This window comes from Elaeis guineensis, chromosome 10, assembly GCF_000442705.2.
Source record: "Elaeis guineensis isolate ETL-2024a chromosome 10, EG11, whole genome shotgun sequence".
NCBI lineage: Eukaryota > Viridiplantae > Streptophyta > Magnoliopsida > Arecales > Arecaceae > Elaeis > Elaeis guineensis.
In genome coordinates this window covers 17,776,880-17,800,689 of record NC_026002.2, presented here as the reverse complement: position 1 = coordinate 17,800,689, position 23,810 = coordinate 17,776,880, and the positions used below count along the sequence as shown (strand labels likewise).

The 23,810-nt window shown below is 34.1% G+C and overlaps 2 protein-coding genes across 4 annotated transcripts in view; one reads left to right on the top strand and one right to left on the bottom strand.

The window, feature by feature from the left end:
* LOC140852007 (homoarginine-6-hydroxylase 2-ODD-233-like) overlaps window positions 1-796 on the bottom strand; it is a 13,188-nt gene extending 12,392 nt beyond the window's left edge. The window contains exon 1 of one of the 2 annotated variants that reach the window (XM_073244620.1): window positions 611-796. In XM_073244620.1, the coding sequence (XP_073100721.1) occupies window positions 611-644 (34 nt within the window). In that variant the 5' untranslated portion in view covers window positions 645-796. The remainder of the gene's footprint in view (window positions 1-610) is intronic. The other variant, XM_073244621.1, reaches the window with a different exon arrangement.
* A 1,266-nt stretch (window positions 797-2,062) lies between these two features.
* Window positions 2,063-14,494, top strand: LOC140852006 (protein RICE SALT SENSITIVE 3-like). Of its 2 annotated transcripts, XM_073244619.1 has the most exons (8): window positions 2,063-2,136; window positions 12,562-12,637; window positions 12,728-12,781; window positions 12,892-13,023; window positions 13,150-13,258; window positions 13,363-13,404; window positions 13,548-13,604; window positions 13,794-14,494. In XM_073244619.1, exons 1-8 carry the CDS (start codon window positions 2,127-2,129, stop codon window positions 14,355-14,357), a joined length of 1,044 nt encoding a protein of 347 aa, XP_073100720.1. In that variant the 5' UTR covers window positions 2,063-2,126; the 3' UTR covers window positions 14,358-14,494. The 2 variants fall into 2 exon arrangements, with proteins under 2 accessions (XP_073100720.1, XP_073100719.1); XM_073244618.1 differs by lacking the exon at window positions 2,063-2,136 and having other exon boundaries at window positions 10,910-12,637.
* Window positions 14,495-23,810: the final 9,316 nt, after the last annotated feature.

Here is a 23,810-nt window from a genome sequence, read left to right as displayed (position 1 = left end):
TATATATATATATATATACATATATATATATATATACATATATATATATATACATATATATATATATATACATATATATATATATATATATATATATATTATATCTACATATATAGATACACACACATATATATATATATATTATAGAATAACAAAAGCAAATAAAAAAACAGAAAGTGGAAGAATCTTCAAGATGATAATAATAAAATATTAGAAAAATTTCAGAACGCCGTATGTTTTCTCAAATTTATTCCTTTTCTTTTCTCGATAGAAGACCTAGGCCTCCATGCAATCAAACCTCAAAAATATATAATATGATGCAAGATATTTGCTGAAGCAAAACCCTTGGCACAAAATAAATAAATAAACAAATGAATAAGGTTTTTGTTCTTCCGTTCTAATTTTCCTATACCAAGTTAAAATTCTGCCACACATCCACTGCCTTGAATTCAAGAAAATCCAACCGAAGTTCAGTTTAATCATTATTGGAGCTAACACTCAAAAGCCTCGATCAAAGGTTATTGGGAAATCAAAATTCTAAATTTGATGGCACAGAGTGGAAGTGAGTCGGAATCAATTTAGAGAGGGAAGGGAAGGGATCTGTCCATACCTATCACCGGGATGGTTTGGAAGTCGGATGCCATCGGCGACGATAGATAGGCAGCGAGCCGTCCTTTCGGATCTTTGGAATGGAAAGAAGCAGGAGCTGGAGACCTGCGTGATTGTGATTAGGCTCGACGAAGGGATGAGTTACCTTTTTGTCTTGTAGCGGGAGAGTGAACGTTCGCAGGAGTGTGCCGGTCTCGTTTATTTCCGCACCCTTCACGTGTGAAGAAAAGAAAAGAAAAGAAAAAATCTCTCTTAGGTGCATATATATTATTTTTAGTATTTTTATATATGTGCTTATAATGAAAATAAATCTGAAGATAAAAATGTATCGTTATAAATTTTATAAATATATCCTTAAAAATTTGAAGGTTCCATGGAAATCTCAAAAAATATACTACAGCAATATCTTAATAAAAAAAAATACAGCAATAGATTTTGGAAATACATATTAATAATTTTTTTAATATTCTGTGATGATTTTTTAAGCATTTAACGGTATGATCTTGGAGATGTCTTTGAAGATTTACACTATCTAACTAGACTAATAATATCTTCTTAAAATAAAGAATCGAAATAAGATTCATAGGCCAACCCTAGGGTGATAAAAATTGATTTGACCAGAGAATCCAATCAAACATAATCATGTTTAAATTTGTGGTTTGATTTAGGTTAGATATAACTTAGAGTTCTCGACCTAAATTTTGAGTAGGTTGGGTACAGGTCAATCAAAACTCGGCTCATGAAGGTAGAACTTTTGTATGAATTCGATCATTAGAAATACAATCAAGATCCTCTGTGGTGTGGCCCGTGCACCATAAAGTACTGTGTTTCTGAATGGCTGCCATCAAAAAATAGATGGCCATCAAATATTGTATGCCATGTATAATACAATATGTACTTATGGATTGTCTTATTCCATAGCTGTCCATTTCTTGATGATCGCCATTTGTGGCTGCACAGAACTTTATGATGCCATATGCACTTTGCAGGACCACTACTCAAGTAATCTCTTTCTAAGGTGAAGATAAGGGGTTAAGTTTTTACTCTTTTTCTCACTTTTTTATGGGGTGAAGGCAAGAGGTTAAGTTTCTATTCTTTTCTCTCATTTTTATACGGTAATTCATAATTAGGTAGGATATGAGTGGGACCATGTAAAGTAGGACGATTGGGTGATGGATGTTCACCCATCAGTGAGAATAGATCAGAAAGTCGTAATCAAGTAATAGGCTTGGTCGGTTGTGATCGAGGTTGCATATGTTATTATCCGTCACACTTGAATCAAGCCCAGTTTGGCCCAACCCCACCTCTAAATGCAAAGCTAAGGTAGGATATTATTCGCTCCAGCTGTAAGCAGAGAATTTCGAAATGTATTCTTTTTCAGAGACTAAGGCCTTCTTTTGATTCATGGAGATGCATTGATATTTGATAGATTGAATTGCCTCACTAATTTGTGGAAGCCAATTTCATGGACAGCAGGAGTGCTACGGATTGAAGTAGTTTACCATGGAATCATATGGATGGTGGAAGGTATGTTTTATTGTACAATTCCTATTTATTTTATTGTGCAATATTTTAAACGTGATTCCACAACACCACACCCCCTAACCGCCCCGGCCCCCGCCAACCACCCCCTCCCCCAGTGCTGTCAAGGAGTTAGTATAAGAGGAAGGACATGGACAGTTTTCGGATAACACCACTCAATGATTTTCAAATAGAATTAATAATATGCCCTTTTGTTTTAGTATATCTGTTGTTTTTCCTTAGGGGAAATTATTTTGTCTAGTATTTTCTATCTTTCTTGCTTGTTTGCATGGGAATATTAGTGGGTTATCTTTCCTGCAAATAATGATGCTCCACACTACACCAAGGTCTTAGTTGTTATTTATATTGGTTATCTTTGTTGTTGCTTGTTCTTGAATTACTTGCGTACATAATGGACTAATTTCAAGAAGTTATTGTTGTATATATTAATCTTTGTTGATGCAAAGTACAATAATTAGGACAAGAGTAACAATAGAGAATAAAAATTTCTTTTGAGGATGATAACACTAATCAAATTAAGGCGCAGAAATCTTGCTCTCCATGGTTGGCAAAGGACACGAACTAATTAATACAACTAACATCTTTGGCTTATCCTCTCTAGGATATGATTGCGAAGATCTGGTTTTTGGACTACCAAGAATATATTTTTTTCCACATGATTTTAGAGTGGCCCAAAAGGTAAATAAAATTTCTTAACCTTAATGCTGGGCATGTGAGGTAGAAAAGGAGTTCCGATGGGAGTCTACCTCCTCTCCCAAGTTCAGTGAAAAGGAAGTTCTATGGCTCATTGGATTTTGACGATATCTTAGCATTTTTCTTATAAAAAAATGCCACATCTTCCCTTTAGGCATTGCCCCTCATCCTCGATCAAATTGCTAATGAAATCCATGGGACTTGACTTTCCCTCAAGTATTTCCATTGAGCCACCATCGTTTTCACCGAAAAAGAGAACCAAACACCTCGCCAAAGACAAGGTATGGCCTCTGAACCTCTTTCCCCTTCTTTCCAATTTCTTTGATGCTTTTGCTAGTTAGACGGTCATTAGATTCCGTGAATAAGGTTTTCTCTTGTTTCTTTCTTTTTTGCTTCCATTAGACCAGTCGCTACATCAATCATGCTCCAGTTGCCAAGGGTCAAAGCCATGGGGTCCGTAGCCATCAGAGTTGTCATCGAGGGCATCACCATGGAAAATGGTTGGCTTAAGACCTTCCCTTCCCTTGTTTCCATGAAGAAGAAAGATTAAAAAAATAAAAGAGAAGAAAAAGAAAGGAGAAAAGAGAAAAAGAGAAAAGGAGAGAGTTTCTCTCTCTCTTCATTTGCCTTCCTTAATTTCTCTCTCCACTTTTTCTCTCTACTATACCTTTTCTCTCTAGTTTCTCTCTCTTTACAACTTTCTCTCTCTTCATGGATTTCTCATTCTAAAGATCTTATGGACCAGTGGATGGTCTAGAATTTAGATAAATCGAGATCAATTGGTTAATTCTAGAAGGGGTCCTGACCTACAACATTTAGGATATTTTTTTTGTACTTTTGTCGATCCTTAATTACATATGATTCTTAGATTTGACTCTGACTATATAGAGATGAAATTGTCTGCATAAAATGGTGTTGAGTAGAATAGCTTGACCTCGAGTTCATAGATCGAGAAGTAGATTGATTGTTATACTTAGATCTGAGACTGATAAAGGTAAGGATCTCTTTACATGATCACCTATATATATGATTTTTTTTTTTATATTATGTATGATGATGTCTGATTTCATGTTCAATATATAATTCCTTATTATATTTGCATCATATATTAAGGATTTTGGTTGATGAAAAATAAAATATTGGGTGTTTGAAATTGAGAAAAAAATATAATATGAAATTATTGAATAGTATATTGATTGTGTAAGAGGATTTGGACTAGCCATGATGGTGCATTATTTGTCACAGGCCGAATCATGATATATTGGATTGTCAGTCATGGACCGAATCATAGTATCCTGGTTTACCATCCCAGACTAAAGTGCGGATATTATGGTTTGCTTCTATGGATCGAAGCATGGATATTTTAATTTGCCACTGCAAACTGAAGAGCAGATATTATGGTTTGCCATCATGGGTTGAAGCCTGATTTATGGATTGTCAGTTAAGGGCTGAAGAATGATCGTGATTAGTCTAAAATAAAAAAATAATCATTGATTTAGAATATATTAATGAAACATAAATGATATGTCACATGAACTTATTGATGATTTTTATGATGAATTTGTGATAATACATGATTTATGATATATGTTTATATAACTGCTGAGTTATATTGGATATTTGACATGAGATTTTATAATATATGATTTTTTTTAATATTACTTACTCATTATTTTAAATTATATTATTATTATATTGGTATAAGTATATGATGGGATTTCTATTGGATTGCAAAACTTATAACCCCAATTCTCTCTTTCCTTTTAGAGTCATAGGAATAGCACTGAGTGGGTTTGAGCATGGAGTTCAAGTGATGGAGTCTGTTATAAGCCTTACATGTCTTTAAGGCATGTCTTAGGATTATGTGGCCGTATCACCCAATCAACTCACGTAAATGGTTTGAAGCATGACAACAATCATCCAACTAGATCATCATATTCTACAAAAAAAAAAAAACTAGATCATCACATAGCTGAAGATGAACTCTGCATGAGAGGTTAAGTCCAAAATTCCACTAGAAGAACATCTTTCTTAAAAGATTGAGCCTAAAGCTCCACCAAGAGAACATCTTTCTTTGGCCGGAGAACTCTCAAGTATTATTTATAGTAGAATAAGAATGACTTGTATGATATATTATATGCATTAGAGGCTAATAGTGAATATCCTTTTTAAAGGCTCATAGAGCCTACCCAAGTTAATATGATCAATTGTTATCCAAAGTAATGGTCTAGAAAAGAGAGAAGGTGATAAATTTTTATATTACAAAAAATAATAATAATTAGGTCTTTAGTGGGAGAGTGAATATTATGTTATAAAAAAATAAAAATAATGATCTCATTAGCATATAAATAATGGAGTTAATACATGAAACTTCCATACACATGGATAAAGGTCTCAAAACAAGAAACTCTTAACCATTCATATGTTGGAGTTTTATGGTTTCATACATGTATGATTTTATAAAAAGAGTATATAGCAAAATTTAAAAAAATTTTAAATTAAATCTAATTTAATCTAAGCATGCATAAGATCATATCTTCAAACCATAACCAGAATCATCATATGTGAGATAAGATTCAGATACAAAAATCAAATAGAAAAAATAAATAAAAATATACCTGGATATGGATCAATTTTCAATGCAAACAGATGATCATGGATGTCCTTCGAAGATCCTTTGTAGCCGCACAAGTGTCCGACCTCTACGGATATCCACACGAGATTCTGATCTGATCGGAAGTCTTTTGATCTCACCGAGGTGCTAGTTTCTTTATAGAGTCGCATCTTGACGGTTGAAAATCTTCTTTTCTCTCAAGACACTCTTAGAGAATAAGAAGATGTAAGAGAATCTTGATCTCTACGCTAGAGATCATGAGAAGAATCTTTTCTTCTCTTTTCTTCTTAAAAATTCATACATCAAATCTCTACAATAGAGATGTAATAAATTTTTTTTTAACTTTTGGATAAAAAGAAGAGGAGACATGTATGTCTAAATATGGACAAGAGAGATAGAGGAAGATGTCCAAAACAACCAACCTTTGGTTGTGTAAGAAAGAAAAGATATAGAGATCAACTCACCTCACGCCAAACCCATGGACGCCACCCCTTCTTCCTTTGTTTTTCTCCACGCCAATGCTCTAGTTTTTGGGTGTCATAACCTGCTGGTCTTCCCCTCCCAAACCGTCCCATATAAGTGGTCTTTTATAGGCGTTGGATGAGTTCAAATTAGATTAAGAAATAAAGTCCTTGAAACCTTAGACTCTAGCAATATTTGGACGCCGCCCATGACCAATCTCACGCCCATGTTTCTCATGGGAATAAGGGGATTTTAAGGCCTTCTTACATGGTAAAAAGATGAGTAAATATGGCATGGAAACCAAGTGGGGGTTGGACATATGTGGCACACAAATTCTAAGTGGCATGGGACTCCTATGGTGCATGAGAGAAGGAAGTTTAATCTTCATGGGACTTTTCATTTAAATTACTGTTTTAAATCTAATTAAAATATCAATTAATTTTAATCATATTATGATCAGATTAGACTTAAAAAGATAGAAATCTAAATATGATTTGAAGTCCAATTAATTTAGATTGGATATCTTCTAATTGGAGGAGGAGTCCTAGTCCAATTGGACTCTTTCTTGGTGCTTGAGTTAAACTCAATTTTAATCCTAATCCCATTAGGATTTGGTGCAGCATGAAAATGAAGATTCTTAGTCCAATTAGAAATACATACATCCTAGTCTAATTAAAAATTAGATCAAATCTAAATCCTAATTCAACTGGGACCAATCATCCAATCCTTTTGGGGTTATCCTATAACCCCATAGGGTTGATCAAATTAAATCCAAAATGAGTCAAATTAAATCCAATCAAATTGAACTTAATACAAGTCCCAATGCTCAATCAAATTGAGCCAATTAACAATCCTATTGCTAATTAATTCTTCTATAACTCACTAACTCTTTAGCGAGTTACATAATGCAATATTTGCATTAGATCAATTATCAATCAAATTGATAATCAAATCCTTGTTACGATTCATAATCATAATTCAACCATCTGATCAGTCAAAAACCTCTTTATGTGTGACCCCATATATTTTATTCTGTCTGGTAGTAAGATATATTGTGATCTCTATCACAATATCATTGAAACACTTTTTAATGGATTAGAACAATTCCAACTCTGTCCATCAAGGATTATTGATCATCAAGATGATCCTTGTGAGTTTCACAATCCATCAGTGACACCTAACAGGATGTAGTGGTAACTCAGCAGAATAAAATATGAGCCTCTAGGTGCAGTTAGTGCATGATACAGTCCATCTATCGTGAGTTCCGACCAGATGGTAGGTCATGGATGAATCGTCAAACCTCAACATCGGTCATATAATAGATTCAATCAGCTCGAGTCCATATGTGACTCTATGAAAATTTTTTTTCATCAATCACAATGCTATGGCATAGATTTAAGGACTCAGCCTCTTAAATCTCATAGGACTATTCTCTTTTGCTAGGATCGATGGATCCCATCTTGATGCATACCTCACTCCTACAGTGGACCAACTATCACAAACATCCACTACAAGGGCTACTTAAGACCCATATTGATGTGTCAGTCAAACTCCAGCAGCCTCACTACGAATAGTAGTATCATCTCAGATCAAAAGATTAGTCATACAACTACAGCATCGAGAAAATCACTAACGAGTGAGCAGACATCCATGTGACTTCTCGTATTGATCACGCTCAGTGCTAGTTGTTCTCTAACAACCACCTGGACTCTCGTTCCAATGTCTTTACACTGCAGACTCGAGATCCATCTATCCGAAAGAAGTAATCCATGCACTGATCTATTCAAATCGATCACCATCTCCATGATGATCTTATGACCGGAAGCAATTTAGGAATCAACCATTAATGACACATACCTCAAATTCTCAATTCTTTGAGAATATGTGTCATCATCTTGTTAATCGCTTGGATGATTCATGGACACATAAATATGAATGGTAATATAACTGTCCAATAAATACAAAATCATATCCTAGAGATATAAAATATGTCAGCCAAGATTGGCTTCTAGGGCATGCATCCAACAATCTCCCACTTGCACTAAAGCCAATCTGCCATGCATATGATATGGCTCTGATACCACTATTGGAGTTTTATGGTTTCATGCATGTATGATTTTGCAAAAAGAGTACGCAGCAAAATTTAAAAAATTTTCAGATTAAATCTAATTTAATCTAAGCATGCATAAGATCATATATTCAAACCATAACCAAAATCATCATATGCGAGATAAGATTCGATGCAGAAATCAAATAGAGAAAAATAAATAAAAATATACCTGGATATGGATCAATCTTCAACGCGAACAGATGATCATGGATATCCTTCAAAGGTCCTTGTAGCTGCATAAGTATCCGACCTCTACGGGTATCCACACGAGACTCTGATCTGATCAGAAGTCTTTTGATCTCATCGGGATGCTAGTTTCCTTGCAGAGATCGTATTTTGACAGTTAAAAATTTTTTTTCTCTCAAGACACTCTTAGAAAATAAGATGTAGGAGGATCTTGATCTCTACACTAGAGATCATGAGAAGAACCCTTTCTTCTCTTTTCTTTCTAAAAATTCATGCACCAAATCTCTACAATAGAGATGTAATAAATTTTGTCCAATTTTTGGATAAAAAGAAGAAAAGACATCCATGTCTAAACATGGATAAGAGGGATAGAGGAGGATGTCCAAAACAATCAATCTTTGATTGTGTAAGAAAGAAGAGATATGGAGATCAACTCACCTCACGCCAAACCCATGGATGCCGCCCCTTCTTCCCTTGTTTTTCTCCATGCCAATGCTCTGGTTTTTGGGCGTCATAACCTGCTAGTCTTCCTCTCCCAAACCATCCATATAGGTGGTCTTTTATAGGCATTGGATGAGTTCAAATCTGATTAGGAGATAGAGTCCTTGAAACCTTGGACTCTAGCAATATTTGGATGCCACCCATAACCAATCTCACGCCCATGTTTCTCATGGGAATAAGGGGATTTTAAGGCCTTCTTACACGGTAAAAAGAGGAGTAAATATGGCATGGAAACCAGGTGGGGGTTGGACATATGTGGCGCACAAATTCTAAGTGGCGTGGGACTCCTATGGTGCATGGGAGAAGGAAGTTTAATCTTCATGAGACTCTTCATTTAAATTACTGTTTTAAATCTAATTAAAATATCAATTAATCTAATCATATTATGACCAGATTAGACTTAAAAAGATAGGAATCCAAATGTGATTTGGAGTCCAATTAATTTAGATTGGATGTCTTCTAATTGGAGGAGTCCTAGTCCAATTGGACTTTTTCTTGGTGCTTGAGTCAAATTCAATTTTAATCCTAATTCTATTAGAATTTGGTGCAGTATGAAAATGAAGATTCTTAGTCCAATTAGAAATACATACATCCTAGTCTAATTAGGAATTGAGTCAAACCTAAATCCTAATTCAACTGGGACTAATCATTCAATCCTTTTGGGGTTATCCTATAACCCCATAGGGTTGATCAAATCAAACTCAAAATGAGTCAAATTAAATCCAATCAAATTGGGCTTGATACAAACTCCAATACTCAATCAAATTGAGCCAATTAGTAATCCTATTACTAATTAATCTTCCTATAACTCACTAACTCTTTAGCAAGTTACATAATGCAACATTTACATTAGATCAATTATCAATCAAATTGATAATCAAATTCTTTTTATGATTCATAATCGTAATTTAACCATCTGGTCAGTCAAAAATCTCTTTTGTGTGTGACCCCATAGATTCTATTCTGTCTGGTAATGAGATATATTATGATCTCTATCATAATATCATTGAAACACTTTTCAATGGATTGGAACAATTCCAACTCTCTCCACCAAGGATCATTGATCATCAAGATGATCCTTGTGAGTCTCACAATCCACCAGTGACACCTAGCAGTATGTAGTGACAACTCAGCAGAATAAAATATGAACCTCTAAGTGCAGTTAGCGCATGATACAGTCCCTCTATCTTAAGTCCCGATCAGATGGTAGGTCATGGATGAATCGTCAAATCTCAACATTAATCATATAATAGATTCAATCAGCTCGAATCCATATGTGACTCTATGAAAACTCTTTTCTATCAATCACAATACTATGGCCATAGATTTAAGGACTCAGCCTCTTAAATCCTATAGGACTACTCCCTTCTTTAGGATCGATAGATCCCATCTTGATACACATCCTACTCCTACAGTGGATCAACTGTCGCCAACATCCACTATAAAGACTCTTTGAGACCCATGTTGATGTGTTAGTCAAACTCCAACAGCCTCACTGCGAGCAGTAGTGTCGTCTCAGGTCAAAGGACTAGTCATACAACTACAGCATCGAGGAAGTCATTAACGAGTGAGTAGACATCCATGTGACTTCTCATGTTGGTCACGCTTAGTGCTAGTTGTTCTTTAACAACCGCCTACACTCTCGCTCCAGTGTCTCTACATTGTAAACTCGAGATCCATCTGCTCGAAGGAAGCGATCCATGCACTAGTCTATCCGGATCAATCACCATCTCCATAATGATCCTATGACCAGGAGCAACTTAGGAATCAACCATTAATGACACATGCCTCAAATTCTCAACTCTTTGAGAATATATGTCATCATCTTGTTAATTCCTTAGATGATTTATGAACACATAAACATGAATGGTAATATAACTGCCCAATAAGTATAAAATGATGCCCTAGAGATATAAAATGTGTCAGTCAAGATTGACTTCTAGGGCATGCATTCAACATCATATTCTCTATTATTTCAAAATTTATCAAAAAATTATTCTTATCTTAATGTAAAATGCAAGAACAATCTTTTTATTTAATTGTATACCTGTAGGCCCGCCTGAAAAGATGGGGAGAAGGGGATCCCTTCTGCTTACCTGTTCTCAAGTGTTTCCTTAACAAAAAAAAAAAAAAAAGATAGATGTACCAAAAAAAAAGAAGAAGAAGAGAAAGTACAACTGATTTATTTCAGTCTTTTGCTTATTTGCTTTGATATTTTTTGAAGTTAATGCTCCATACTATAATAAAGCATATAACAAACGGGAGTAATAATGGTTATTCATGAAAAAACTCTGAGCACTTGTTTCCCAACAGTACACATGGTTTAATTTGTTTTTTTTTTTTTTAAGGAACGCACATGGTTTGATGTGGGTTTTCATCTCTCTCTGTTTCCCATTGGTTTTGGCATGGCATTAATAAGTTCTAATCTGCCTAGCTCTATCATAGGGTGTAGAATGTGTGGTTCACACGCGAGAGGTACCACAGATTGATGTGAACTTACGATGTCAATATATCATTTGGGTAATGTGATAATTTAATATATTCTTTTTCCTATCATATATATCTCTCCGACCCTATGAGTAACTACTAAATTAAGGTATGCCAGTATATGATTAGAGTGGTTTCAGCATTGTGGAGATGGAACCACACAAGCACACTAGGGAGTTTCAACAGAGTGTGGCCATGGAAATCCAAAAACATGAAGGCAGAGCTTCACCAGTGCACTCCTCTCCAGATTTTGGATATTGTATATATTAGAATAGAGAGATAATAGATATTGCTCAGCTAAGAAACCCAATTTAATGGAGATTTTCATCATTCATCCACTTACTGCCCAAGAGACAAACAACCCTATCTATGAGTGCATGGTGCCTTCTTCCCTAGTCTATGTTGTCCTCACTAAAGGTAGGAGGACCACACAAGCCTGCAGGGCAATGAGATGGACATTCGACTGCTGGAAAATCTGAGTCTCATGGAACATATTTTCCTTCATGTATTCGCTGTCGGTGTTCAAAGATACGCTTTGTCCATTCAACGGCTCCAACAGTAGGCACCAATCAAATTCAATTATTGCCATACTATTATTACAACCCAGGTCTATGGCTTCCACCACATATGCCAAGTAGTCCCAAGTTTTCCGCAGCAAGTGGCGCATTGAAAGCTCACCAATAGATAATAAGCCAACAAACTATAAGGATCTTAGCAGCAGTATTTTCTGAATTAAAAGGTTTTTCTATATTTTTCTCTCTTATTATTGTCCAAATTATATTTAGATGATTCATAACCATCAAAAAATGATTCACCACTAATTGAAGAAATCTTTCTTGGATTACAAATTAGCAATGCTATATATTATTGTCAGCACTGTTGTTTTTGCTATTGTTCGGTCTCTTATGCTTGTTTTCACATGAGTATAAAGACATTTTAGTAATTTTACATTTTTTTATATTGTTGTTATTTTAAGATTTTTATTGTTTGGATTCTTTCTGAACTTTTGAGGACTTTATCATGTGTTTTCCAAATTCCAAATCTTTACCTGAAGCCAAAATGTCCCCAAACACCCAGAGTATGACCATGTTGCCTATTTATAGTCCTTTTCTGTGTGCAAGCGCTCACCCCCAGAGGAGAAAAGGATAACGGTTGGGAGGGCGCACACCGGGAGTGATTTGTTTTAAAAGTAGAAAGCAGGGAAGTACTACTCTTTGTCCCACCCCTACTTATAAGAGAGCCTTCAGATTAGCTGAGAACTTGCGGTCTCCGTTTTTTAATCTTTTTGTCATGGATGGTGGACTTCCTTTGCTTAATCGTCTATGGCAGCAAGCTCTTAGAAGCTTTTGTTCTTCAGAAAATCCTGCTAACTCTTCCAAGTGGGTGTATGCTGTTTTCTGGAGAATCCTCCCTCGAAACTATCCTCCACCAAGGTAAGAGCTTAAAACCGAAGAAATGAAATCAGGCTCTCTTCTTGTTTTCATAAGATGTAAGTTGGATATAAAGAGTTAAACTGGTGGCAGGTGGGATGATGGACAAGGGATCTTAGACCGGTCCAGTGGAAACAAAAGAAATTGGTAAATATAAAATGGAATGTTTTTGCAATGTATAGAAAGCAAACTTCTTTCTTTCTTTCCATTCTCCTTCACTTTTTTCTGTGAGACTTTTGGCATGATCTTTTATTCAGGATTCTAGTGTGGGAAGACGGGTTCTGCGATTTTGATGAGTGCGAGCGAATCAGAAATGCTTCTGGAAAGGGCAGCTTTGGACCAGACATCTTCTTTAAGTTGTCACATGAGGTCTACAATTATGGAGAAGGGTGAGAACATTGTGAACTACGATCTTGCCTCTACATATCATTTAATCGTGAAAATATGAAAGAACAATGTAGACTAAATGCATTGGATGAAGGGGGTGTTTTTTTTTTCTTGTTCAATTTCCTCAGATTAATGGGGAAGGTGGCAGCTGATAACAGCCACAAGTGGGTGTTTAGGGAATTGCCCACACATGCTGATCCCAACCTTTTTTCTTCATGGAATGCAACACTTGACGTAGTAAGTAGATATCCCGGCCTACTTCTAAGTGTATTAGAAATTGTCTTTCTTTTCTTTTTTTTTTCCCACTTTTAATGTATGTTCTTCCATAATGCTGTAAGCAGCAACCAAAGGCTTGGGAATCGCAGTTCAATTCTGGCATCCAGGTATGACTATTAAATGGCAAATAACTGGAGCACAACTTTGTTTTGTTTTGTTTCGGTTTTTTTTTTTTTTTTTGCCTGAGAGAAAAAGTGCAGCTTTTTTTTTAGAAGTTTGATCTTTTGCTATATGCTCCACTGCTTCGCAGACTATTGCAATTGTTGCCGTAAAGGAAGGTGTGGTGCAACTGGGTTCACTAGATAAGGTCATTCCTCCAATTCTTAGCATATAAATTCTAAATAATAAATTATAGAATGAGATTTGGACATGAACAAGAATAAGTGTTCTCTTGGATTTTCTTGATCTATAGTTTATATATATATATATATATATATAATAAATTTGTTGAACTATGGTTCTTTTTTAATAATTGGTATCTCATTGGCTGCTAAAGGTTGCAGAAGATCTTAACTTCGTGATCAATATACAAAGAAAATTTAATTACCTTCAGAGCATTCCTGGTGTCTTTGCTATGCAACGACCTTACCAGCTTTCCTCAGAGCATTATATCAATATGCTCAAGCATAACCTGCAGCTTAGCGAGATATCGAGGTGTAGGATGAGACTTGATTGTGAGAAGGAAGAGGAATTTGCAAGCAAGTCAGTTACTTTTGATTGGGATAACACCATGAAGGACACCATTTTCCAGTCCATCCCTCCCCTTCTCCCATCAATGTCTTACAGTCTCGGGATGCTTCTGTCTAGATTACCTTCTGTGACTCCACCAAGCAGCCATGTTCAATCTCCAAGTACCGCTAGGAATTATGGTTTTCAAGTGCCAAATTTAACTTGCAGTTATAGTCAGAACTCTAATGGGAAACTCAACATATCTGAAGTGCCAGAAAGCAAATCCCAGCTCATTAGCCCTTGCTCAAGCAATCGGTATGAGGAGACTGCATTTGTACAAGAATTCAATGTTCAAGGTGCAGAACCAAGCAACATTACTCCTATGCTTTAACAGTGCCATTCATTACGATTATGTTGTCTGAAGTAAATTGGGTCCCAATGCCTGTCAATTGCTTCAGTCATTATATTAACATGGAGGGAACTCATATGGGGCAATATTTTTTTATGTGATAAATATTTATGCTCTGATGTTGTGGCCATTAGCTGTCTCTTTGACTCCATCAGGAATGGATCTTGTCCAGCTTGACTTACCCCAAACAACTGCTATTCACTGAAGGAACAGATAAAAGTTGTGCAGCTGGTTTTGGACCATTTTAAAGTTCTGCAGCTGGTTGTGGACGATTTTAAAGTTCTGCAGCTGGTTTGGGACCATTTCATTGGACAATATTTCAAACACCTTTCGGCATTCGTACAGAAAAAAGATGGTGTAGCCATCAAGAGAAAAGTTATGCTTTACTGAAGGCATTGAACTGCGAAAAAAATAAGGGACACCAAGACCTATGTATTGTGCAGCAAAAACAATATAGCACCACATCTGAACAGACAGTGATGTAGGACTTAGGATGATCAAATTAGACAGGCAACATAGCTATTACTTATAGTTTGATGGTAGTTAAAGCTCAGTTTGAAAATATATTCCAGTGTGAAGTTTCTACCTGCCTGTCATCTGTCTGAGTTGAATTGGTGTGGCCAATCAAATCTCAGGATCACCCCTCTTAGTAGCTTTTGTTTTCTGAGCTTAATGGATTTCAGGTGGTAAGCCACCATTTTTGCTCAAGGAGGCTAAAAGGCCAAAAAAAAAAAAGGGGAAAAGAAAGGAAAGATTATAACTGGATTAAGTGGAATTTTCTCCCTCTAGATTGAATTAACTGATATCATATACCAATAATATCTATGGAGATTAATCTACACATGGGACTCAATCGATTCAATCAACAATAATTACATGATTATTTAACTTAATTGATCTAATCCTAATCAACACTTGACTCGGTTTGATCAATTACTTAATCGAATTAGACCGATATGACTCTAATCAAAAACTTTAGATGCAATCTTATTACATGGCCTAATTTTGATTTTTTTATGACCAAAATCCTCATACACAAACACAAATTTTAGATTCTAAAATCAAATTTTAGATCTAAATTCTTTGTATGAAAATAAATTTTAAATTATAAAAATAATTTTTAGATTTAACATATAAATATATATCACCCCTCTTAGTAGCTTTTGTTTTCTGAGCTTAATGGATTTCAGGTGGTAAGCCACCATTTTTGCTCAAGGAGGCTAAAAGGCCAAAAAAAAAGGGAAAAAGAAAAGAAAGATTATAACTGGATTAAGCAGAATTTTCTCCCTCTAGATTGAATTAACTGGTATCATATATCAATAATGTCTATGGAGATTAATCCACACATGGGACTCAATCGATTCAATCAACAATAATTGCATGATTATTTAACTTAATTGATCTAATCCTAATCAACACTTGACTCGGTTCAATCAATTACTTAATCGAATTAGACCGATATGACTCTAATCAAAAACTTTAGATGCAATCTTATTACATGGCCTAATTTTGATTTTTTTATGACCAAAATCTTCATACACAAACACAAATTTTATATTCTAAAATCAAATTTTAAATCTAAATTCTTTGTATGAAAATAAATTTTAAATTATAAAAATAATTTTTAGATTTAACATATAAATATATATCACCCCTCTTAGTAGCTTTTGTTTTCTGAGCTTAATGGATTTCAGGTGGTAAGCCACCATTTTTGCTCAAAGAGGCTAAAAGGCCAAAAAAAAAAGGGAAAAGAAAAGAAAGATTATACCTGGATTAAGCAGAATTTTCTCTCTCTAGATTGAATTAACTGGTATCATATACCAATAATGTCTATGGAGATTAATCTACACATGGGACTCAATCGATTCAATCAACAATAATTGCATGATTATTTAACTTAATTGATCTGATCCTAATCAACACTTGACTCGGTTCGATCAATTACTTAATCGAATTAGACCCATATGACTCTAATCAAAAACTTTAGATGCAATCTTATTACATGGCTTAATTTTGATTTTTTTATGATCAAAATCCTCATACACAAACACAAATTTTAGATTCTAAAATCAAATTTTAGATTTTAAAATAAAATTTTAGATCTAAATTCTTTGTATGAAAATAAATTTTAAATTATAAAAATAATTTTTAGATTTAACATATAAATATATATCACCCCTCTTAGTAGCTTTTGTTTTCTGAGCTTAATGGATTTCAGGTGGTAAGCCACCATTTTTGCTCAAGGAGGCTAAAAGGCCAAAAAAAAAAAAAAGAGAAAAGAAAAGAAAGATTATACCTGGATTAAGCGGAATTTTCTCTCTCTAGATTGAATTAACTGGTATCATATACCAATAATGTCTATGGAGATTAAGATTCAATTTTAGCATTTAGCCTAAGACTAAGATTAACCTAATTAATATTAACCCAGTTGTTTGACATCAAACTGAGAGCCAAATCATATGACACATGAGCTTTGATGAGTTAAACCCCATGAAGCAGACCTCTGGTAGTTAGTCCAAGAGCTATTGATTGATGCTAAGGTAATCAAGATTTAGTTCAGCCAGAGTAATTCCAACTTTTTAAAACAAGAATTATACCAAATATTGTGGCTGCTCAAACCTTGCAGAAGATCTAACAGTTCTTAGAAATTATAATCAGGAGGACATAATGGTTATGGGATATTGAAATCATATGCGATTCTCCACAACATGCCACCATTTGTGGAGAAGCATCATCGTCATGCTGAAGATCATTTCTACTTTGCTCTCTCTATATATGACTACTTGGATATGCCTATCTCCTAGAAGTAGAATAACATTCAAGGTCATATTGCTGGGTTGTGAACAGTCAAAAACTTAATGGTAGGTAAGAGAATTCAAAATAATGTTTCTCATGTATGGTGGTAGTATTGGCAACAAATCATTTACTGAGAACAATTCTTCAACTTGTTTACTCTCTTCACATTTTCATGTGCCCATACTTAGAATACTTAGTATTTGAATGAGAATAGATGATGGAAAACAGGCTAATATTTGAGTTGTTACTGTAGAACTCTATAACTTTATTTCGATTTCTTTGGAGGAATTACTTCTGATTGGTTGACTTCTATCGTATAAGTGAAGAGATATGTCGATACATGCATATAGGATAGAGCTATTTCAACCACCTAATTAATGACAATGCTTCTAAAGCACTCATAATTTATCATGACTTCTTGAATTCCTAACATGTTTTGGCTTCCTTCACTTCATCACTCATGACTCCAGTCTTATTCATTCTAGAATTTTGTTTGGTTCATTCACCTTCTAGAAACTAAATGTCATGAAAAGTATTTATAAGAAAGCACATTACTTTCAGTGAACGTTTAGATGGATTAAGATTTGGAAACTCATAATTAGTTTTTCATTTGAAGTACCCATCAACAAATATTTTTTCGTTTGAAGTTATTCCCCAAATACAGATAGTTGGAAGTGAATCTCAGCACTCGATCATTTTAACTCCAACCAGACTCCTTAAACAATTAACTTTTTGCTTGGGAATTAAGAGCCTCGTTTAGTTTATCCCTCCCTTCTCCCACCAATGTCTTGCAGTCTTAGTATGCTTCTGTGACTCGACCAAAAGCGGCGCTCAGTCTGTAAGTTCTACTGGAAATAATCGGTTTCATGAAGTTCTCTCTGATAACAACAACAATAATAATCAGTTTGATGCAGTGAATTTATCTTGCAGTTACAATCAGAACTCTGTTGTGAAGAAAAACATATCAGAAGTGAGACAAAGCAAACTCAAGCTCATCATCCCCTGCTCAAGCCAGCCTTGAGAGGAGACTGCATTAGTTTAAGAAAGTTGATCAAGAAGAACATAAGATATCACTCCTATGCTTTAACAGTGTCACTCATCAAATTTATGCTATCTGGTGCAAATTGGGTCCCCTATGCTTGTCAATTACTTCAATCATTAAATGAACATGGAGGGAACTCATATGGCCTAGTGTTTGTTTTTAATCATCACAAACATCAAAACTCTGCTTAAGTGGCAATTAGTTGTCTCTTTGACTTTGCTGTGAAAGGTTCTTGTCAAGGCTATCAGAAAACAGATCTGAGTGCTATTAATTAAGGGAGTGGACAAAGTTGCGCATTTGTGTTCAGACCATTCCAATAGAAATTCTTTTTTCCAACAACTTTTCGCATTCGTACAGGAAATAGAAGAGCCATCAATGAAACAGTAATGATGTGCTATCATTGAAAATAAAGGGGGGACAAACAATAAAAGGATGTGTTTGTCAAAAAGAAAGAGAATATAAGTTCTGAGAAGTATTATGTACTGCAAGGTAAACCAACAAAGCACTGCATCTGAACCTACTAGAAAGTAAGAGAAGGGACAATCCAAAATAGCCAGGCAAGATGATGCCCATTGGTTATAGGCTAATAGTATTAAAATATCAGCTTATCCCACTCCAAAGTTTCTATCTGGTCTGTGCATTATTACCAAGAGAATGTATGTTTGGAAGTCTCAATAATTACTTTCAATAAGTTATTCACAAAATTCACACGGTTGGAAGTGAATTTCCAGCATTTGATCGTTTGTTTTTATGTCCTTACAAATGGATCAGATAATTAAGGATGCATTTGGTTAGCCTTTAAAAAAATATTTTTTTATTTTTTGATTTTTAAAAAATAAAAATTAAAAAGTAATATTTGGTAATACAATAAAAAATAAAAAGTAAAAATCAAAATAATTACTTTATATACAAAACAAAAGTTTTTTTGCTTTTCTAAACTTACTTTTCTATTTTTTTTGCTTCTCCACATCTAAAATGCCAAACCAAAAAGTAAAGAGCCTAATTCTTTTCTCTCGTCGAGCTCTTCACCTCTCCACCCCCTTCTTCTTCTTTTTCCGAATCTTTCTCCCTCATCGAGCTCTTCACCTGCCATCCCCAAATATTGCTTTTTGCTTTATAGCAACGTAATTACCAAACATACTTTTTGTTTCTTTGCTTTTACTCCATAGCAAAAATCAAAAAAAAATAAAAAAATATTTTTTTAAAATCAAAAATCAAAAATAAAAAAGTATAACCAAATGCGCCCTAACTAAACATGCAATCTGTCATTAGTAATAGTCTAATAGATCCAGGAGGTGAAGAATGAGAACTTGCTGATATGATTCAACCTCTCTTTGTTGCAGTACGTGAAATATAAAACAAATGAACTATTAATTCTACCAAGATGCCCTAACTTAGAAGTAATAAACTAATGGCAGGGAGTCACACAGAAAAAAAAATGATGTTGCTTCCCTATAATTAGGATTTGCTTTTTCAACACATTGTCGATCTGTTGATTTGATTAGGAAATGGCTTTTCAGTTAATGACAGCTTCTGGAGACGTAACAAGTCAGAAACAAGGAGAAATAGGCTGTAAAACCACAAATGTAAACCAATGATCCATCAACAAACTCTTTGCAAGGACTCATTTGGACGTGCGTTCAGTCCCATATCAGTTATGCACTGAATAGATCTTGCATATATATACAAGATTAAAAAATCTAAAAAATATTTTCCGACTAATTTTTTTTAGGTGATATTTTGAATTATTACAAATGATATTAGAATAAACCTGGTCCATTACACATGTGAACTAAGGGACACTGCAGCTTGAGTCCTGTATCGGCTTATGCACCGGGAAGACTATGAATATTTATATAGGATCAAAAAAATCTAAATAGCACTAGCTTAACTATTTTGGGTTGTTACATTTCTTGTTAAAAGTTGCAAGCCTCAGATACTTCTCTACTCTTAAAAAGAAAACTAATAGGAAAAAAAAAAAAAAGGACTCGAAAGTTTTAGAAGACTGTGAAGAGAAACAAGGGTATGCTGAGAGCCAACTCCGGAACAACCACTGCTGTTGGACAAGAAGCATCCATTGTTTTATTATAGCAATAAGTAATTGTGTTGGAGAGGTCATTATTTGGCGATTTTGCTGTTATTACTCTGAAAAAGAATATTGTTGTTACTAATATCTTGCCTGGTATTTCTTATGAGATTTACCTACCAGGTAAACAAATCCCTTAAAGACAGCCTAATTTGTAGAAGCTGTTATTACTGATTCTTTCTATCAGTGTCGCAATTTATAGAAGCTTAGCTGATACTCAAATCTCAAATTGATGAGATACAGAAATTCCTCGAGGCTTTAGAACGGATAATTAGAGAAATTCCTTGAGGCTTTAGATCAGATTATTATCACAGAAGAACTTGATAAGCATATGCAGCAACAATGGGAATACTAAGAACACTTCCTCTTTTAGCTTTCAGTTTGCCTTAAGCTTGTCAAATGGTGATACCATACTACATTATGCTGACTTGATAAGCATCTCCCATATTCACCGCAAAGCTCTACCTTTCTGGTTGTAGAGCAGTCAATTTCAACCTTCCTATCGTCTACAGTCCTACAGAAAGGAAATCAAGGATGCCGAGATGCTTTAGCCAGAAAATTTTTTATTCAAGCAAAGAGTTGGTCCAAGCATATCTACTTCCACTTTCTGAGAATAATTTAGATGCTGTTCTATTCTTTGGTTGATGCTTTAACCATGAATTCACTTAGTATCTTTTTATTATCATATTATTATATTATATTAGATCATACTATACATACTATATTATACTATTCAACATTATAATATTAATTATTATATTATGTAAATTAAAATATCAAAATAAATAATTTATAAACTAAGAATATTTTATAATAATAGTTTTTTAATTGCAGACAATGGAAAGTACCTATACTGTGCTATATTTTTTATGCTATATTATTATGTGCTATACTATGCTATACTATACTATTTTATACTATACTATCTTATGCTATGCTATACTATGCTATACTACGCTATGCTATCCTATGCATACAACATTATGATATTCCATCTATGCTACGCTATCCTATCCTACCCTACCCTACACTATATTACACTATTTACAACATCCTATATTGTGCTATCCTATATTATGTTATGCTATACTATACTATATAGTGCTATACTATTCTATACTATACTATATTGTACCATGATGTACTATATTATGTTATGTTATACTATGCTATCCTATCCTATACAATATTATACTATGTTATGCCGTTCATTGCTTTGCTTTATCAAGATTGTGAGCTATCAACCAAACCAATCTTCCTGGCTATCGTTATATAATATAGTTCTCACTAATTAGAAGGAATTGTTTCGAAACGCAAGCATTCACCTGCCAGATCCAATTTCAGCACACCACAATGGAAGTTGGCAAGGTACTTTTTAGAAAGTCATGTCTGGAGCCCCCAATTATGCTACCACCATCTCGAAACCAAACATGTGAAAATTGCCACCTCCTAATCAAATACGTCGTTTTTGTTGAAAAATGATAGCATGCGACGAAATATGGCCCTTTTTCTTGGAAAGATGCAAAATTGTTACCACCATCTCCAAACCAAACATGTGAAAATTACCACCTTCTCCCAATCAAATACGTCAATTTTGTTGAAAAGTGATAGCATGCGACGAAATATGCCCCTTTTTCTTGGAAAGACGAAATTTTGTTAGCTAGTTTTTATTAATATTGGACTGACTATTGGAGACTTGTAATTTTCTTGGATCCTTGTTTTTAGCTGTGTATGTTCAACACAGTTGCTGATATGGCTGAGTTGATATGTTGCTACCGCTCTTGGATCCTTGCTTTTAGCTCTGCCTTGTTTGCTTCATTTGAATGTTTTTGCTCTGTACACTGCTTGGATGGGTTAGGATTGGATCATCTACTAATTGTTCTTTCTTTTCTTTTTTCCTTTTCCCTTGTCTATCTCTAGAAACCAAGCTTACAATAATCCGAGAGCCTTTATATTTATAATTGAATTTAAATGCTTTCTCAAAAGAAAATTGTCAACTTAAAGAGAAAAATAAATGATGCTGCTGATTTTATTTTTAGAACTCGTCCAAATGTAGACATCCTTTCCGATCTATCTTCTGGCATAATATTAATTCAAAGGACACTGGAACCATATACTAGGTGTAAGAATAATTGCTGCATCTGTTGAAAAGCACCTCACTAATAGGAGAAATGCTAGCATTTTGATGCCATAAATGGATGAGAACCTATGCATTCAAAAACTTGTATAGAATTCCACAAGGAACCTGCTTATAAAATTGGACATTTAATCCCCTATAGCAATTGGTGATACAGCTTGAAACAACGTTAGATATTCTTTCAATTTTCTTTTTTCCTTGACGTGAGTTCGAAGCTTCCCACTTGGAAGGTCCCATGTGGAGTGCCATATCCTTGCGTAGGTAGCATTACCAGAATGTAAAGAAGTCCCTAACTGTATATATTTGAATTAGCAAAGATCATGCGATGACATACACTACCCTGATAAGAACAAAAATGCCCCAGAGAGGCTATAAATTGGAACCAAATATTATAGAAACATGCCGAGTCAAAAAAAAAATAAAAATCAATATCTTTAGAGAACTAGAGATAAATCCTCAGCTTTATTTTCAATTTCAAAGCAGCTCTTCAAATGAGTTTTATATAAAAGTACCTATCCATTCCAAACATAAGTTAAAAGCAACTATCCATTTTGGCTGAAATTATCCTTATACCCTTATATCCTTTAAAATATTGTAGTATTATATTATCATAGTGTAGTATTCTTTTACAATAAGGTAATATTACATTATATTAGTGTAGTATTCCTTTATAACGATACAGCATTACTTTATTATATTATATTAGTATAGTATTTCTTTATAATAAAGTAGTATTATATTATATTAGTGTAGTATTCCTTTATAATAATATAGTATTACTTTATTGTATTATATTAGTATAGTATTCTTTTACAATAAGATAGCATTACATTATCATAGTGTAGTATTCTTTTATTATAGTATTATTTTATAATAATGCAGTGTTACTTTATAATAGTGTAGTATAACTTTATAATAGTGTAGTATTGCTTTTATTATAATACAGTCTTATTTTATAATAGTATAGTATTATTTTATAATAGTATAGTATTGCTTTATAACTGTAAGGACAATTGAGTCATTTCATCTCATTTGGATGGTTACTTTTAAGTTATGTTTCAAATTGAGAGAATTTTTTACTTAAAACTTAAGTGGATAGCTACTTTTAAGTTTAAACTCTATTAGATATTTCTCATTAATTTTTTTAAATATTTTTTAGGTAAAAAAAAAATAGTGAAGATATTTGGAGCAAATTTTTTTTCTTTCATAAAGAAACAAGGACGGCACAAAATGTTGCAAGCAATTTTGATTTTTGGAAAACTAGGTTTGGCCGCAAAGCTTCTGCAGTAACAAGATCAAGATGATCTTGAGTTCCCACGATTTAGAGAAGCAGCATGATGGCATGATTCTGGCAATCAGAAATGTAACTTGTGA